This window comes from Stylophora pistillata, chromosome 2 (assembly GCF_964205215.1).
Source record: "Stylophora pistillata chromosome 2, jaStyPist1.2, whole genome shotgun sequence".
Taxonomy (NCBI): Eukaryota; Metazoa; Cnidaria; class Anthozoa; order Scleractinia; family Pocilloporidae; genus Stylophora; species Stylophora pistillata.
In genome coordinates, this window is record NC_142520.1 from 45,996,457 (window position 1) to 46,012,475 (window position 16,019).

General features: G+C 39.2%; 1 protein-coding gene across 1 annotated transcript in view; it reads right to left on the reverse strand.

Moving 5' to 3' along the window:
- The window catches only part of LOC111346684 (uncharacterized), a 41,144-nt gene that overhangs the window by 13,312 nt on the left and 11,813 nt on the right, over positions 1-16,019 (reverse strand). The window contains exons 3-7 of the mRNA XM_088749582.1: positions 5,885-5,956; positions 4,457-4,528; positions 3,591-3,662; positions 2,210-2,281; positions 725-796 (exon numbers count right to left, since the gene is read on the reverse strand). Of these exons, the coding sequence (XP_088605708.1) occupies positions 725-796; positions 2,210-2,281; positions 3,591-3,662; positions 4,457-4,528; positions 5,885-5,956 (360 nt within the window). The remainder of the gene's footprint in view (positions 1-724; positions 797-2,209; positions 2,282-3,590; positions 3,663-4,456; positions 4,529-5,884; positions 5,957-16,019) is intronic.

Below are 16,019 nucleotides of genomic sequence, written 5' to 3' on the forward strand. Positions count from 1 at the left end.
CCAGCTCAAGAAGACCTTAGCATATTACACTTGCTAAGAACGCCATAATGAAGAGCAACAAGAACATGAGAGCATCAGAGACATCTTTTAAGAAAGGAATGACATGAAATATGTTTCCCTCATACAAAATGGAAAAACAAGCCGTTCAAGGAAATATCCACCTTCGACTTTTTCGGAGGGAAAATCCTCACGGCAATAAATTAAAAAAAAAAAAAAAAAAGGGAAAAGAAACAAAAAAATAGCATAAAGAAAAAATTGCAACCTCACCAGTACAAGAAAGATGCCAAATCATTTCTATCATCACAACTATTATTATTTTTACTATCATTACTATTATTATTGTTATTATTATTATTATTATTATTATTATTATTATCACTTTTATTATAACCATTATCAACATTACCACTGGTGCAGCCGTAAGTTAATGGTTTACCATATGTTAAAAGCTGGTACTTTAGAAGAAATCTAGAAGTTCTTGAGGCTGCTATTTGAACTGAAGCTTTCAAACGCTTAAACCCCCAAGTACCGTGACATTACTTAACAAAGCACGTCAGCTGCTTAAAATAGCATTCTGTTATTCAATTAATCAGATTTACAAAGTCAAACTGGAAAACTTGAGGATGTTTGATCTGTGATGGCTGTGCTTTTGTAGACATTGTCATAAAAACAATAATTTGATTCTTCCCAATTATCTCCATTGTTAAATAACCATTTCACTTACAGATGTATCAGCTTGGAAAGGCTGTTAAAAAGTCCGTCTGGCAGACTCTTCAGCTTGTTATTTGACAGATAGCTGATAGGAATGACGATACAAGAAAATGCATTAAGTCCATAATCTGAGATTTATAATTAGAATACATATAAATGCTGATCATCTAAAAACAAAAAAATCTAAATGTAGACATAGACATGCAATGTGTGTCTTCTAGAATAGGAAATATTCAACATTTACTCCATACATTTAGTTTGGTCATTATTTCTAACACAAAGAAATCGGCAGCCGAAAACTTGAAAGTTGCATGCACACTGAACCCTCTTCCGCAACAATGGCAACGCCTGACTCTCTAGCCATTTCTTTGACATCACTCCAGTAGATTGATAAAGAAATCATAAGCTCGTGATCTAAAAATATGCCAACATGGCTCAAAACAGAGAGGGAAATCCCAAGAAAACAGCTTTGAAATTCATAACATACATGGCTGGTTCTCACTGAAAATGTCAATTCAGTAAGGGCCTGTTTACACTACGCGAAATGTTGTTTGTTTCGCAAAAAAATCTGTCAACGCGAAACCATTTTTCGTGCGAACGATTTTTGTGCCCACCAAAATTTTCGTAATTGCCCCCAAACTTCAAAGATGCCGTCAACAAAATTTGGAGGCCTTAATTTTTTTTTCGGGCAAGAAAATCTTTTGTTCCTTGACAGATACCCTTCAACTAGTCATCATATTTCGTGATTGAACATAATAAGTTGCTCTCCCATTTTCCAATGTCTACGGAAAAAGACTTCAGGGAGGTTACGATTTCAAACCAGGATTTTACAGGTCGACTGTGGTGTCGACGTCTGTTCAAGAGCTGAGTTAAGGTCTCCTTCATCGGTAAAAGCCGAATCCCACCCAACAAAGCCAGAAGTAACTGTTGACTAGCCCCAATCAGGTTTAGCATGGCAAGCAAACAGCAAAGAATCGAAGGGAGATTAAAACATTTCGCGGTGGCATTCTGCTTTGAGATCAGTCGTTGACTAGAAACGAAATAAAAGAAAAACGCACTGACTCGAAATCTCGGTACTACTTCGATTGATTGACATTTGTGGTTACACAAAAAATTTGCACGTTCCAAGTGCAAACGCTTATTACCAAAACAAAAATTCGTTGTTGCAAAATTTTCAATTTCTTTGCAAATACCAAACCAAATTTTTCAGTGTAGTGCGAACAGGGCCTAACAAACACACGATTTAAGATGTTTCAGTCTTAACAAGATGTCATCAGTGCAGATGGATAGATTTTAGAATCTTCAATTGGGAAATATTTTCTTTCTAAAAGCTTTAATTGGTGTCAGGAAGGAAAAGCATGACAGAATCTGTGTAAAAATACACTAGAAATTATAAGCTGTAATTTTATGAAAGAGAGGAAAGGTTGATTTCGTGCTTAAACACCTTATGCAGTTATTGGAGTTAAGTCCAGAGGAATCCTGATATGAAATGACTTACAGTTCTGTCAGGCTTTTTAGATCTTGGAATAAATCAGAAGGCAATTCAGTAAAGTTGTTGTCTTGCAACCATCTGTGTTGAAATAGGGATAAAAAACATAATCTGTTATATAACATGTCCTTAGTTTTATTAAAACAGTTTTTTACTAACATTTCTTATGATCACTGAAGGAAAAGGGAAAAGCGAGAAGGAAAAAACTAAATGGAAAAAGTACTCTCCATGGTAGGATGTTTTTATTTCATACATACTGATATACTTCCCACTGACCCACACGTTTCAAAGATTGGAAAAGAACGACTATGAAAATGCATCGTTAATTCAATCAGACACACGTGTAAATCACAGTGTAAAATTTCTGTATGAAATTAAATATGATACCGCAGACTATCTCATCAACAAAATAAAAACCAAACGGCTAATGTTCCCAAACTCGATCCAGTGCTATAAACTCAAAAAAGGTCTTTCTCACTAGAGATAAAGGAAGGTTTTGTTGCGAGACGTTTCTCATGCTCGTAAAGGCACTTGACAATACCGCGCTTTACTGATATTGGATGGTGAGAATCATATGCTAGGTATCGGTCAGTGTGTGTCGGCTTCCTAGATACGCGGGTGGTCAGGCGTCCACCACTGCGGTGTCGATGACGGCGAGTGTATTGTTACTTTCATTGTCCATGGTCAAGCGAATGGAAGGTTGTTGGTGGTTTAAATGATTTATAAAGCTTTTTTTACGCTGTCGTTATTTCCGATGAGAATAAAAATCTGTTCTTGTTTCTAATGGTAATCCATCCTCCTTCGTGCAGCGGCTAACAACCGCTGGTACTGAACTCCCCAACCAGTTCAGATCCACCACAGTCCTACCCTATGTCAAAGGCCTCTCCGAACAACTTCGCCGCTATGTAAAAGAACAAGGCATACGCACTGTTTTCAAGTCAGAGACTAGGCTACGATCACACCTAGTACGCCCAAAAGACGCCGTCGACCTCGCTAAAAAGCCGAATGGCGTAGTCTAGAGGATTCCCTGTGGGTGCGAAAAGGTTTACGTTCGCAAAACTGGAAGAGCTATGCAAGGAACAAGACGGGGATATTCGACTCGCTAAGACGCACACCTCCCCAGCTCAGAGCACGCGCCCACACCACCGGACATACCTCGCTCTAGAACGAAGTAAAGTTTATTGCTATTGATCCCCATTTCTACGCACGCAAGGTGAAAGAGGCAATTCACAAAAGGCTTCAGCATAACAACATTAACAGAGAGCATAGCAGCATATATGTGACAGCTGAGCATCGCAGCATATATGTGACGCGTACATAGTCGACCTTGTTTGAAGAAGACTAGCAGTCGATTACTTTCCTTTTTTGTAGTATTTTTATATTAACTTACAGTTCCTCTAGCCTTGCCATGTTTTTGAAGGCACTTCCACTCAATCCTCTCATGTCGTTGTTATTCAGGCGTCTGCGTAATTTATAAAAGGGATTAAGAATTTATCTGTTTTAGAAGGGTATTACTGAGACCTTTCAGGGCTTTTGTTTTTGCATGTTAGCAAAAAGTCGGCATCAGTGTCATTGGGTGAAGACCTGTTTGTATTAACTTCACCCAATGACTGGCAACATTATTTATTTATTTATCTATTTATCAACATTATTTTAGCAGAGATGCCCAGTTCAGCATATGCTGGTTTAAATGGGGCTCTGCATAAGAATTAGAATACAACTACATTAGAATACAACTGCATTTTACACAGATGTGTGTAGTTTGCAATGGGAATTTGGTAATTTGTTCATGTAAACTGGGAAAATTTCCAGTTAATGAACTTGATGATGTCTGTTATACAGACAATTAAATCTCGTAAACGGTCAGTACGTCCTGGACAAAAATCCACTGAGAATGCGGCAGTCGATATATGATCCTAAGTTCGAAATAAGTTCTTAACTCGCGAAGTAAAACAAAGAATGTGGTAAATCAAAAAAAAAAAACAATCAACAACAAAAACAACAACGACGACGACAAGAAAAGGCTTTTAGAACTGTTCTTCAGCTGGTCTGAGATCAAAGTTTTCAGTCACAAAGGGTGAGAGTTGACCGGTAGTATTAACTGTAGGTAGATTTCTTCTTTACTCAAATAGCCACAAGTTTCGAATGAAAGATTAGAAGATTTTGTTAACCTTGTTAACGTTTGCATCTTTTAAACACGAAAAGACTAAAAGAATCTAAAACATGCGGATCGAACAAAAACAAATGATTTCTTACAATCTTGTTAGCTCCGTGTTCTTGTCAAAGATTCCTGGTGACAGGTCGTGCAGTTGCATTTCAGACAGGTATCTATAAATTCAACGAAAATTTACCAAAACATAGCACAGAGCTGGGATACATGTGAAGTAATAAATACCATAATTGACTATCCTTCACGCAAAAACTAAATATACATCCTTCCATTTTAAGTGCTTGTGCTAAGTGGCCTAGTCTCTATTTATTTATTTCGCGAATATTTAGACAACTCAACATAGCTGGTTTAAATGGGGCCCTGTAACACCGCCCATCCCACCCCAGGGGAGGACATCCACCATACAGTAATCTCATGCGGGGAAAATTAACGTCCGCCTACCCCTTATCCTGCAGGAGACGGGACCTACCGTTTATTCGTCCTTATCGGCGAGAAGACTAGAAGATCTATCCATTTCTTGATATTATAGAAAGGTAGCAAATTTTCTTCACTTATTTTAAGACCATGAGTATTGGTCCGGCCGGGGCTCGAACCCTCCACCTCCCGCACAACACTATCCGGCGCTCTAACCAATTGAGCTAGCCGGGGGACGGTGCTCTTTAACCTGTCACGTGCTTTTTAACCTAATGATGCCGAGCACTTCTCGTCTGCTATAGGTTAAAGGCGAAGATTGCCAAAGTTTATTACAAAAGAAACTAACTATGGAGGTTTCCTTGGATGTTTTACTATTTTTTTAACCTTATGTTTCGGTTTTTAGTAGTATTAACAAAATCACGTGTTTGTCGATAGAGGCGTACTCGATGGTGACAAATCTTGATAAGCATTGGAGAATGAGTTCCATCGTTATCATGCCTCTTATCACTTTAGTAAAAGTTTCATTTATGTCTAAATACAAATAAAAAGATTCATAGATTGTCTACCAATTCTAGAATATGTCATGATAGTTTGTTATGCATATTACTTTTCAGGCTACTTTTCAGTCAATTGCTTATAAACTGCAGTTTACCTGTGGGGATCATTGTTGTACTTGATCTTTCGCAGGTCAGATGAGATTCATTGTATCACAAACTATGATCAGATTTCTACACAGGTTATATAAAGCCTCTAAAATGTGCTCTATTCCTAACGAGTGGCATCGAAGCTCATTTGGGAGCAGCGTCTAACCAGTTACGGGAGGACAAGGGTTAAAGGCCTGACTTTTTTTTCCAGGTCTTTTTCTGCAATTACTGAAATCACAGCGTACCTCCGAAGATCATTGCTTTACTTGATTGTGCACTCTTTTGACAAAGGTTTCCTGATGTTCTAGTCTCAACGCATAATCGCAATGTCAGAGGGAAAGGGTTTTTTTTTTGGCTTGAAAATGTACTCAAGCAAGTCTCGTAAAAGTGTAGTAAGTTTTAAACTACATGGGCAGATAATATTTGCTGTTTTCTACTAAAGGAAAATTTACTTACAACCGTGATAATTCATTATTTGTGGCGAAAACATCAGATGGCAAAGCTCTCAAGGGATTAATAGACAATTCCCTAAAAGATAAAGAGACAAAAATGATCAGGTGTGCAACTAAAAACATGTTTTAAAATTTTTTGAAGATATTTTTTAGCCTATGCGATGCCAAAAGCCTGTTACGAACGATGAGCATATCCAAAAATATCGGTGGAGAGGTTGTGTTTTTCAGGCTGTTTGACTGAGAGTAGCGTCGCAGAATGTTTAGAATAATAGATTCGGTTGGCCTGGGTTCAAGCCCTCCACCCACACATAATGGAATTTCTTCTCTATGGTGCCCCGTTTCACTCCGAGGCTGTGTGCTGTAAATCGCTAAATGGTTCCCTTCCTCCCAATCGGGATTTCTGAGCACGCTATGATCACTTTCTTCCCTTTCGTATTTTAAACTTGTTGAATCCGCCAATTTGGGACTATCAAGTAAAATACATGACTCGTCTACATGCATAAGGACGTCGCCTCCTCTGTCAGAACTTGTCTCTCTATTTAAGTGAAATACCTACGCCTTACATTTCTGATAGGAATGACAGCTTGCTCGCTAGAGCTGCCTTAAGGTACGAAAGAGGCTAAGTAGGGTTCTTTAGGAAATGCTGTGCTTTCTTCCGTAAGTTATCGGTTCTAAATATCACATTGGCAAAGTAGCATTCCGTTATTGGAAAAATCAAAGCCCCCCAACGAGCAAGGAAAATATTGATATTTCATGGGGACAAGCGACTTTAGATTAAGAATGGTGAAAGCTTTGCCATTCATTCATTAACATGGCAGTGGCGCGATAGGCGAGTGACCTATAAGCAGCTGACTGACGATACCAAACACGCGGGATAAATTATCGTAATTTTACAAGCGTGCTCTTAAGGCTTGTTTCAAGGCTGGAAATTCTTGTTAAACATCGGGGTTTGTATGATAAAACTGTTTTTAGAATTGTCCGGTCATTTCTTCATTGAGATAATATGCAATGATTTTAGGTTAGTTTCTATCTTGTAAAATAGTGACAGTGTTTCGCATTGAATGAGTCCTGAAACAAGCATCTCAAATCACTGCTTTTACCACCAATTCATCTCTCAAAGGACGGTAAGCCAAAACTCCGCAGCCTCGAGCAGCCCCTATCCCTGTTCAACCATCAAGTCAGGTATTTAACTATTCCTCAATTACGCAAATTTACTATGCATACTATTAGGCCATCGAAAGGTCCATGACATATATGATACCTTGTTAGACGTTTTGTTGTGTAGTATCGCTGAGTATTTTTATGAGTTGTGCAGTATTTTGACGAGCCCGAAGGGCGAGTCAAAAAACTGCACAACTCATAAAAAAAGACTGTTTTTGAATGAAAAAAAGACTATTTTGAATGAAGCTAATTCTACATTCTATCTTAAAGTATATGCATGTGTAATCAAATGGCGACGAGTGAAATTAGGAAATAGTTTCACGCGCGTTTTGTCAAAATTCTGATAATTTTCCGAGCCTTTGGGCGAGGGAAATTATCAGAATTTTGACAAAACGCAAGTGAAACTATTTCCTAATTTGACGAGAAAACCATTTGATTACTTTTTAATATCGTGGGTGACAAATTACGTTCACAACCGTAATTGTTTTTACTGGTTTATTCTATCGAAAACCGAGAATATGAAGAAGAATATAGTTTTCGTTTAAAGCATACATTATTGTTAAAGTTCGTAATTTTCTGAGTTTCTTCACAAAAAAATACCTTTCGAATTCTTTGAGCCTTTAATAATTTTCGGCCGCTTCTTTTAATTTCGTAACCTCTTCAAGGGTCACTGTCTTAAATCTCGGCGCCATCTTGGCTCTGATCGAGATACAAGAGATGTTACCATGGGAATTTTGTAATTTCACATGCGAAATTAAAACTTAACGCTGAAATTTCGCACCAAAATTAAGGAGTAATTTGTCACCAATGATATTAGAGATGTTATCCCTTGCATATAACCTTCATACCTATAGCTGAAGGTATACAACCACAAAACATCCACAACAAATTCACTCCGGCTCAAGTTTGTACACCTTTCTCGCTGAAAAGACTTTGATTGCAAAAAAACTGCGCTAAGTTTACTGAAGAACTAGTAACAATTACATTATAACTTTTGTTATTGTCGCTTAATGTTGTTTATTTCACAGAAACATTTGCCCGAGTCGAAAACTCGACTCGCCAGTAAAGGAGAGGTTTTCTGCAAACAGAAAACACGCTTAAAACAAACGAAATTACAACATTAACAACTGAAATGAAAACTCACCGACTGTTCGAGCTTAGGGTTTTCATACAATGACAATAAAACAGCAACCAAACATTCTTGAAAATGAACGTGACGATTTTTGGTTCTGTCCTGGTGTACCGGGTCACAAGGGAATTACCATTGTTCTTTCTTTGTTTAGGAGTTATTGGCTAGCTATTGTGTATTGTTTGGTCTTTTGTATTGGCTCTTGTGAACCGGTACACGAGGACAGAACCCGATTTTTCCTCTCAAAGCACATGGGAGATTGCCCGGATGTTTACGTGAACACAGGCCCGCAATGGGAGTTACACTTAACGTATGCGACCTGGTGATATTCTTTGTCGAATAATTTTTTCCGCAATTAGTAGTCATTGTATAGTGCTATATAATTCAGGAGCAGAACATTTTTTCGAAAACGTACCGTTCTGAAGGATATCGAGATAAGTTTAGGTTTAAAAACAGTTCCAAAGAATCTCGAAGTAAGTTTAAGTGTTTAGTTTTGGTGTTCGTCCGACCATTTCTAACTTTGTAAATATCTTGACAGCTCTCACAAATATAAAAAAAATTTTCAGGGAAAAAAGTTTAGAAAATGGACGTATGACATCTTTTTTCATAAGTGTGGCCATTTCGTAGGTCTGCCCTTATCCTAAAGTCTACTTTCTAAGAGACATAACCATTAATGGACCAATTTCAGTATATGCATACCCTGAACCTCCTAAGAGAATATTTAAAAAATCCATGTAAGTCTTTGTCGTGTATTAGGACAGCTATAGCTCGCAAATATACCCGGGAACTTACAGTGTGTGCGAGAGCGCGAAAGTGAAGAGTGATGTACTTCGTGTGATCGGAATAAAGCGTCTGTTTTTAAGCCTTTGTGGCGCGTCTTTGTGGCGCGCCTTTGTTGCCCCACTACACTACAGTCTTCAAGTGTGTACACCGACCTGATGAGCGTACGCCGACATATTTTACTATTTAAGAGCTAAAAGCACTCGAAACCCAAAATTGGTTATAAGACCTTTCTCATTTCATGTTAAAAATATCATATGATTAATGACAGGCCATTTGGAAAATCTATCATCGACAAGAAAAGTACGGGTCTCCTTTTATTCCAAGGCATCCTCGGAGACCCAGGGGCTGAGTGGATTTCAAGTTAGGGCATGAAGAGCCCCTGGGGACATTGTCTTGCAAGACTAGTTCCAAACGGTCGCAGTCGTTCTGCCATCTGATTGGTGCCAGAAAATCTTTGTGTTTTTCTGCCCAATCAGAGTGAAGTGTGCTTTAGAGTCCTTTCGTGTGTTTTAACACGGACATATACTAGTAGCCCAGTTGCTAACCATGTTTGTTTAGACCGTGCGACAGAGATTTGCTTGAGGTGAAAAGTTTCAGTCTCGGCACACAACGTAAGAGAAATCGATCAGATTGTCCGCGAAAATCTTACCGGAAATTATACTGAATACTTTCGCAGGTATCACTAGAGAACGTGTTTTAAAGTTTGCGAGGTTTGTATACAACACGATGGTTGCAGTCATTGATATGTCGCTTTAAACGTTCAACTAGATTTAAGCTTAAATCTTTCTAGATTTTTTGGATAATTTGCTGTGACTGAAACTTTGCCAATCCCGTGAAGTTATTTCGTCGCACGGGCCACGCAGGTATGTCGAGCAACTGGCGCTTTCGCCTACGTAGCTTTCTGCTTTCTCTGCGCGCCAAAATTTAGTCTTAGTAGTAAAGTCATTCACAATACGGCCAAGGTTGCAGAGAACGTTAAGTTCGTGGACGACCTCCAGCAAGTGCTAAGAGAAAGCTTAGCTGTGTTTCCGGTTTGCTAATTAAAATCTGAACAAAAACTATTAACGAGAACATCGTGGGAAGGAGAGATGTTTTCGGGCAGTTACCGAAGGGGTTTGGAAAGAGCTTAATCTTTCAACTGCTGTCTAGAGTGTTGAAATTCTTGAGCTAGGAAGGCCACGGATTCTCTTCTAGTCCCTTGGTCAATGTCATTTCACCTCAGTCTGTCGATTGCTGAAGACCAAGTTAAATACCTTTGATCATTGGGAATCGATCCGATGCTGTTTTCAGTGGGAAAAACAAAACCAAAGACCAAGAAATATTGGATGGAAAGGGCGGGTTTGCTTTATTGCAAATGTCAGCTTAGTAGTACAGGGTCATCTACCCACATCTAATAAGCAAATATTTCCACGCATAGCTTTTCTTTTTTTTCGAGCGAAGATGAGATTAGAGTTTGGCATGCACAGAAAGTTTCGCAAGTACCAGTTGCTCGACATACCTGCGTGGCCCGTGCGACGAAATAACTTCACGGGATTGGCAAAGTTTCAGTCACAGCAAATTATGCAAAAAATCTAGAAAGATTTAAGCTTAAATCTCGTTTATCGTTTAAAGCGACATATCAATGACTGCAACCATCGTGTGGTATACAAACCTCGCAAACTTTAAAACACGTTCTCTAGTGATACCTGCGAAAGTATTCAGTATAATTTCCGGTAAGATTTTCGCGGACAATCTGATCGATTTCTCTTACGTTGTGTGCCGAGACTGAAACTTTTCACCTCAAGCAAATCTCTGTCGCACGGTCTAAACAAACATGGCGAGAAACTGCGCTACAAGTATATGTCCGTGTTAAAACTCACGAAAGGACTCTAAAGCACACTTCACTCTGATTGGGCAGAAAAACACAAAGATTTTCTGGCACCAATCAGATGGCAGAACGACTGCGACCGTTTGGAAGTAGTCTTGTAAGACAATGTCCCCAGGGGCTCTTCATGCCCTAACTTGAAATCCACTCAGCCCCTGGGTCTCCGAGGATGATTCCAAGGGGAATTCCAATGGAAATCATAAATATGGCTTTAGTTCTGTTGAAAGTGAAATTATATTTGGCTGGTCAGTACCAATTTGTCATTAGTTGAGGCATATTTGGTAATTCAATTTAACTTTCAGCTCTGAAAACTAGTCGTCGAAATCGCTGTGTGCTCACTGTTGGTATCGCAAGGGCCCTGCATGAGGGGGCAGTTCCATTTTCAGTTCATCGTGTTGTATTATCACGGAATTTTTGTTTCGCTGTCAGCATTTAGTCAGAAAAAAAATTAAATATATGTGTAACGTTAACGGCCTGAAATATCACGGAAGATACGGTAAAGTTAAAAATGATCAGGTTTAATGGCCTACCAACCCGAAAAATGTTTCTAATCGGTGACGGTACCTCTCATCACTTCTTTCCTCTCTCATAAAGCAGCAAAAAAACACAATATAAGCTCTTGTGAAGCTAGAGTTAAAGAACTGACTGGGAACGTTTCCGATGATTAAAATCAGGCCTTATGAGTTCAGTGTCTCTTTGCTTAAAACTTTGGATGGTCTACGGTCAGCCATTCGATTATACTTATGCATAGTCCTACAAATAACCTGGTGGCTTTAGATCTAGATCTTGTGGTCTTTGGCTAGATTGCTTAGAGCTTGTCAGGTGTTATAGACAGAGCCAGGGACTTACTTTGTAGTGCCACTGTTGGTTTTTCTAGCTATTTAGGAATTGTTTGAGCCTCTGCTGATGGGGGCGCATGAAGCTCGCCCGGAATTGCTCGGATGGATGGCCGTTGGGCGAACATCTTTTGCATCTGGGAAGTATTCCAAGTTTGTTTCTCCAAGATGTGTAGGGTTGGGTCATAAGTCGTCTCTCTCTCTGGGTTTCCTTAAGCTGGTGGTCTGGAACAGGAAGAAAGTGGGTGACAGGCTCTTGACAGATTTTTGGCCGGCAACATATCTTTCCCAGGCTTGTAGCCACACCGTCGAAGTCACGACAAGAGTTGCTGTAGCCTCTTGGGTGCCGATGCTGAGATCTTCTGCAAAATAGAGGACCAACGGTTTTTTAACAGTCTTCTTACTGGCTGTTATGCTCCATGCGAAAGACTGGGGCTTAAATTCCTTTTCGATCTGCGAGTGCTTCCTTTCTACCAACGTGAGCGCCCAACTTGCAAATGTCATTGGCTGACCATGCTGCATCAGTAAAAAGCGAAGCTCATCAAGGACACATCTCCTTGACCCTCCGTTAGGTCACTCTGGCTGAAGTGCTGTTTTTTTGGAACCGCGTCTTTGATCTTTTCGAAGGCATCTTTCTCCTAATGGATCCAGATTTACTCGCTATTCTTGTGTATTAGGCGGAATAGGGGCTCTCACATCGAAAAGTTTTGTAGGAATTTAAATACGTACTTCACTTGCCCTATAAATACTTGCACTGCTGGCATATCCACAGGTCGCCCCATCTTGACTATTGCGTCAGCTTTCCTTGGATCTGCCTACCCTTTGCTTCTTCGTCATCACATGTCCAATGAATGGCGCTTCGCTTCCACTGAATTCGAACTTCTCATTGATTAGCTTGATGTGTTTTGCTCAACAACGGCATTGCTCTATTATGAAATTTGTGTAGCCCTCGTAAATTAAGTTCGTCCTGCCAGGCAAGCATTAACTATTTCAAAACTCCAATGCTTTATCGGTCCTACTTTTTTCTTGATTGGAGGCAAAGGTTAAACCAGTGTGGATATCGAGGGCTTCTGGCCTGATATATGTGATGAAAATCGATAGTCGTCCAGCTTCCATTGTAAATTAAGAGTAAAATTATTTTTTAAGCTTTTCTTTGCAATTCTTTGCTAGATCTCTACAAAGATCTAGCCTCGGAAGAACTGAAGCATTAGACGTGAAGATAAGATTTCTGCGGTGTTTGAGGCTTGGAACCGATCCGCTGGTGCCGCTATCAGCTTGTGACATCATATTTGTCAAGGTTATGTCGCCGTACCTTGGTCCAGAGTCAGCTTAAATTGGACTAAAACTCAGTGAAAAAGCTTGTTGAGAAGTTATTAGGGTGATTTAGCTAGAAAGGGGAAGGGAACGTCTGTTGACAACAGCACGCCCAGCAAAATACTGATAATAAACTGGGTCGTGAACGTCGCCCCGTTTAGTTGTGTTTCAGAAGCGACTTAGCGGTCGTTGCAATGAGATTTCAACGTTAAATTTTTTTCTCGAATATCCTAAACTTGTCTCTTTAAAGATCGCCAACAAAACGTTTTTGGTTTAAAGGAAAGCGAAATTATCTTCTTTGAGAGTTATACAATAAGCACAAACAGAGGATAACTATAGATACAACAACTAAGATGATACTAAAATGAATCTACATGGGCGATTAAACTTCATCATTATTCCATTCCAGTAAAATATCGTGTCTATTGATTCCTCTTTCAAATATTGCAGCTACCTAAATAATTTGTTTCTGAAATTTGTGTCACTGTCACTTTTCTTCACAATTCTACAAAGAATAGCTTGGAAATCGTCGCAGTTTTTCCCTGTTTATTGAATATTTCTTCTCATTCATGGGAAACACCACCTTGTTAGAGTTTTAATGCATTTTGAACGTATTCATGGCGAAGCCATGGAGAAACCAGGCGACGCAACGAAAATGCTGTTTACAATGAGTTCTTGTTTAACGATGAAAGAATGAAATTAACTCAAACTAGTTACCAATGAAACAGTTAGGTTGAGGAATAAGACTTCGTTTCCTTTTATTTTATCCCCTTGTTTTTGTTTTTACTTTGTTTTCTGTTTGTTTTTTTTCTTTTTTTCAATGGTTTAATTCGTTCAAGTTTGAATTAAATTATTAGATTTAGAAAGTAGTGTCGAAATAAAACTGATTATCATTTTCTTGTGTAGCGTAAGAATGACTTTTTTGTCTTTCTTGCAAAGTAATTGATAGTGAATGTTTACTTACAAAAGTCTACTCCGATTCGGAGTAAAAAACGGTTTCTTAGTTTGTAAGGTCATTTGAGCTAATATTTTAAGAGACCCTTCCATTGTCAAACGTAAGCCCAAATTTATTTTGATGGGTTTGTAATCTTTTTTTCTACAAATGAATTATTTTATAAGTACATTCCTTTCGCCTTTTTAAGCATATTCGATGACAATGTTTTAGGCGTCTTGATAGCATCGATTAGGTTTAGATATAAGCGATATGGAGTTTGTCTGTTGTGGCCTGTTCACTGCGACTTAAGGTTATAAATATTTGTCTTACCTCAGTTACCAAATATTTGAGTGAATCGAAAATATTAAAGCACACCAGTTTATTCACCTCTGCTGATTGACAAGTTGTCAATGAAATCGATTAAAAATTGTATCGTATGTTTATTAAGGATGTACCAATGTGTATGCAAACCGTCAGAGTAATTTGTTAAATTGTTAAATTAAGTTGCAGTAAGGGCTTACTACATCTGACCTTTCTTGAGGCGTTTTTTAGTGAAAACCTAGAAGAACCGGGGGGTGATCCATCTTCCCCCCGGAAGAAACCAAAACAGAAAATAGTTTGTCATTTTAAGGTTTTGGGTCGATCCCTTGAAAACTGGCAAATTTTCACTGAAATAGGGGAGATGGAATGTGTCACGACTGCCTGATGCTCTAGTCAAAACTTTGAAGAATATTTCTGGACTTAAAATCTAAAATTTCACGATCGAATTGCTAACTCTGTTGTCTAGACGTGAAAATGAGCATTCTCTTCATCGTTGGGGAATCTCCTCGTTTACTCTTGAACTTTTCAAGCAGATGAGGGCGATTCTTCAAAGAGCAAAAGAGAGCATATCGCTCTCCCTTCTTTAAAGCTATCAGCTCCGCGAGGCTCATTTGGCCAAGCGTGGTAAATATTAAGGGTGCGAATGATTAGTGCTCAATTTCGAGGACTCTCCTTGAGTACTGGCTATTCTTTTCATTCATATGCATTCTTTAGATCTGGCTCTATGTTCTTATGTGATTCGGCATTTGGGTGGCATACCCTGACATCAGAGAATGCCAATCGTTGGTGTTTGAAGATAGCACTTGTGTGAAGGTCCAACTTTGTGCCTTGTGCTTTGTCAGCTCCTCTGATCAGCTATGCTTCACTGATGTCTTGAAAGATGGGATCAACTTCAACATCGCCGTATACCGCACTCAAGAGTTCAGCTACCAGGTCTCTCAGAACATCATCTCTTTGTGTGAAAAATCCTTCTCGTTTACAAATCATGGGGTAGTCTAGCGTTAAAACTGCCTCACATACAAATGTGGAGTGAATATTTTGATAGCTCTTCAGCATCACGGAATTCCTGTGTATTTATGTTAAAGCCCAATTCTCGGGGATAGAGTACTGTCAGCCACACTACCTACCCTTTTGCAGCTGTCTGGTCTTGCGTTCGCATCGCGTAGAATGCGACGACACATGCAGGTACTTTTTTAAGTCCATCGGCGGTAAATTTGAAAATTAAAGAGAGCGAAACAATAGGGAAAATGGTTATAAATCGCCTACCTGCGCCAACTTTTTCCAGTTTTAATCACAAACTAGTTGCCGTGGCTATTTGCCGGTATGTGTACTTTGTAGAAGAGGTTTCTATAAACAAATTCACATAAAGCTCGTTTTGCGCAGTTTCTATAACCATTATCGAAGAAGGGCGAACAATCCGATGAACTGTTCGCGAAACCCCAGTCAGCATAAGGAAAAGTTACTCCTATGTTTCATGCAAATTGTTGCATGCAAGTTGTTGCGCTTATTGACAAACAGGGCACTGTAAATATATGTCGCGAGAGACAATAGCATTCTTGTTGGTGGCCTGATCTTTAGTGGTGCCTTCGCCTTTCTCCTCTCTGTCCTGTCTAGTGGTTCTTCTGCTCTTTCGCGAATGGCTGCGTTTGGTGCCAACTTAACTAAAGACTCATCTTGTAGCTGGTGCGTTTGAGATGTGATATGATTCACGAGGGAGGTGGTCACTTTGACTGCAGAAATGTACTCCCGACTTGCTTTCCTACTTGGCCTCTCAGGCGGATTGGGATCTCAAAGATG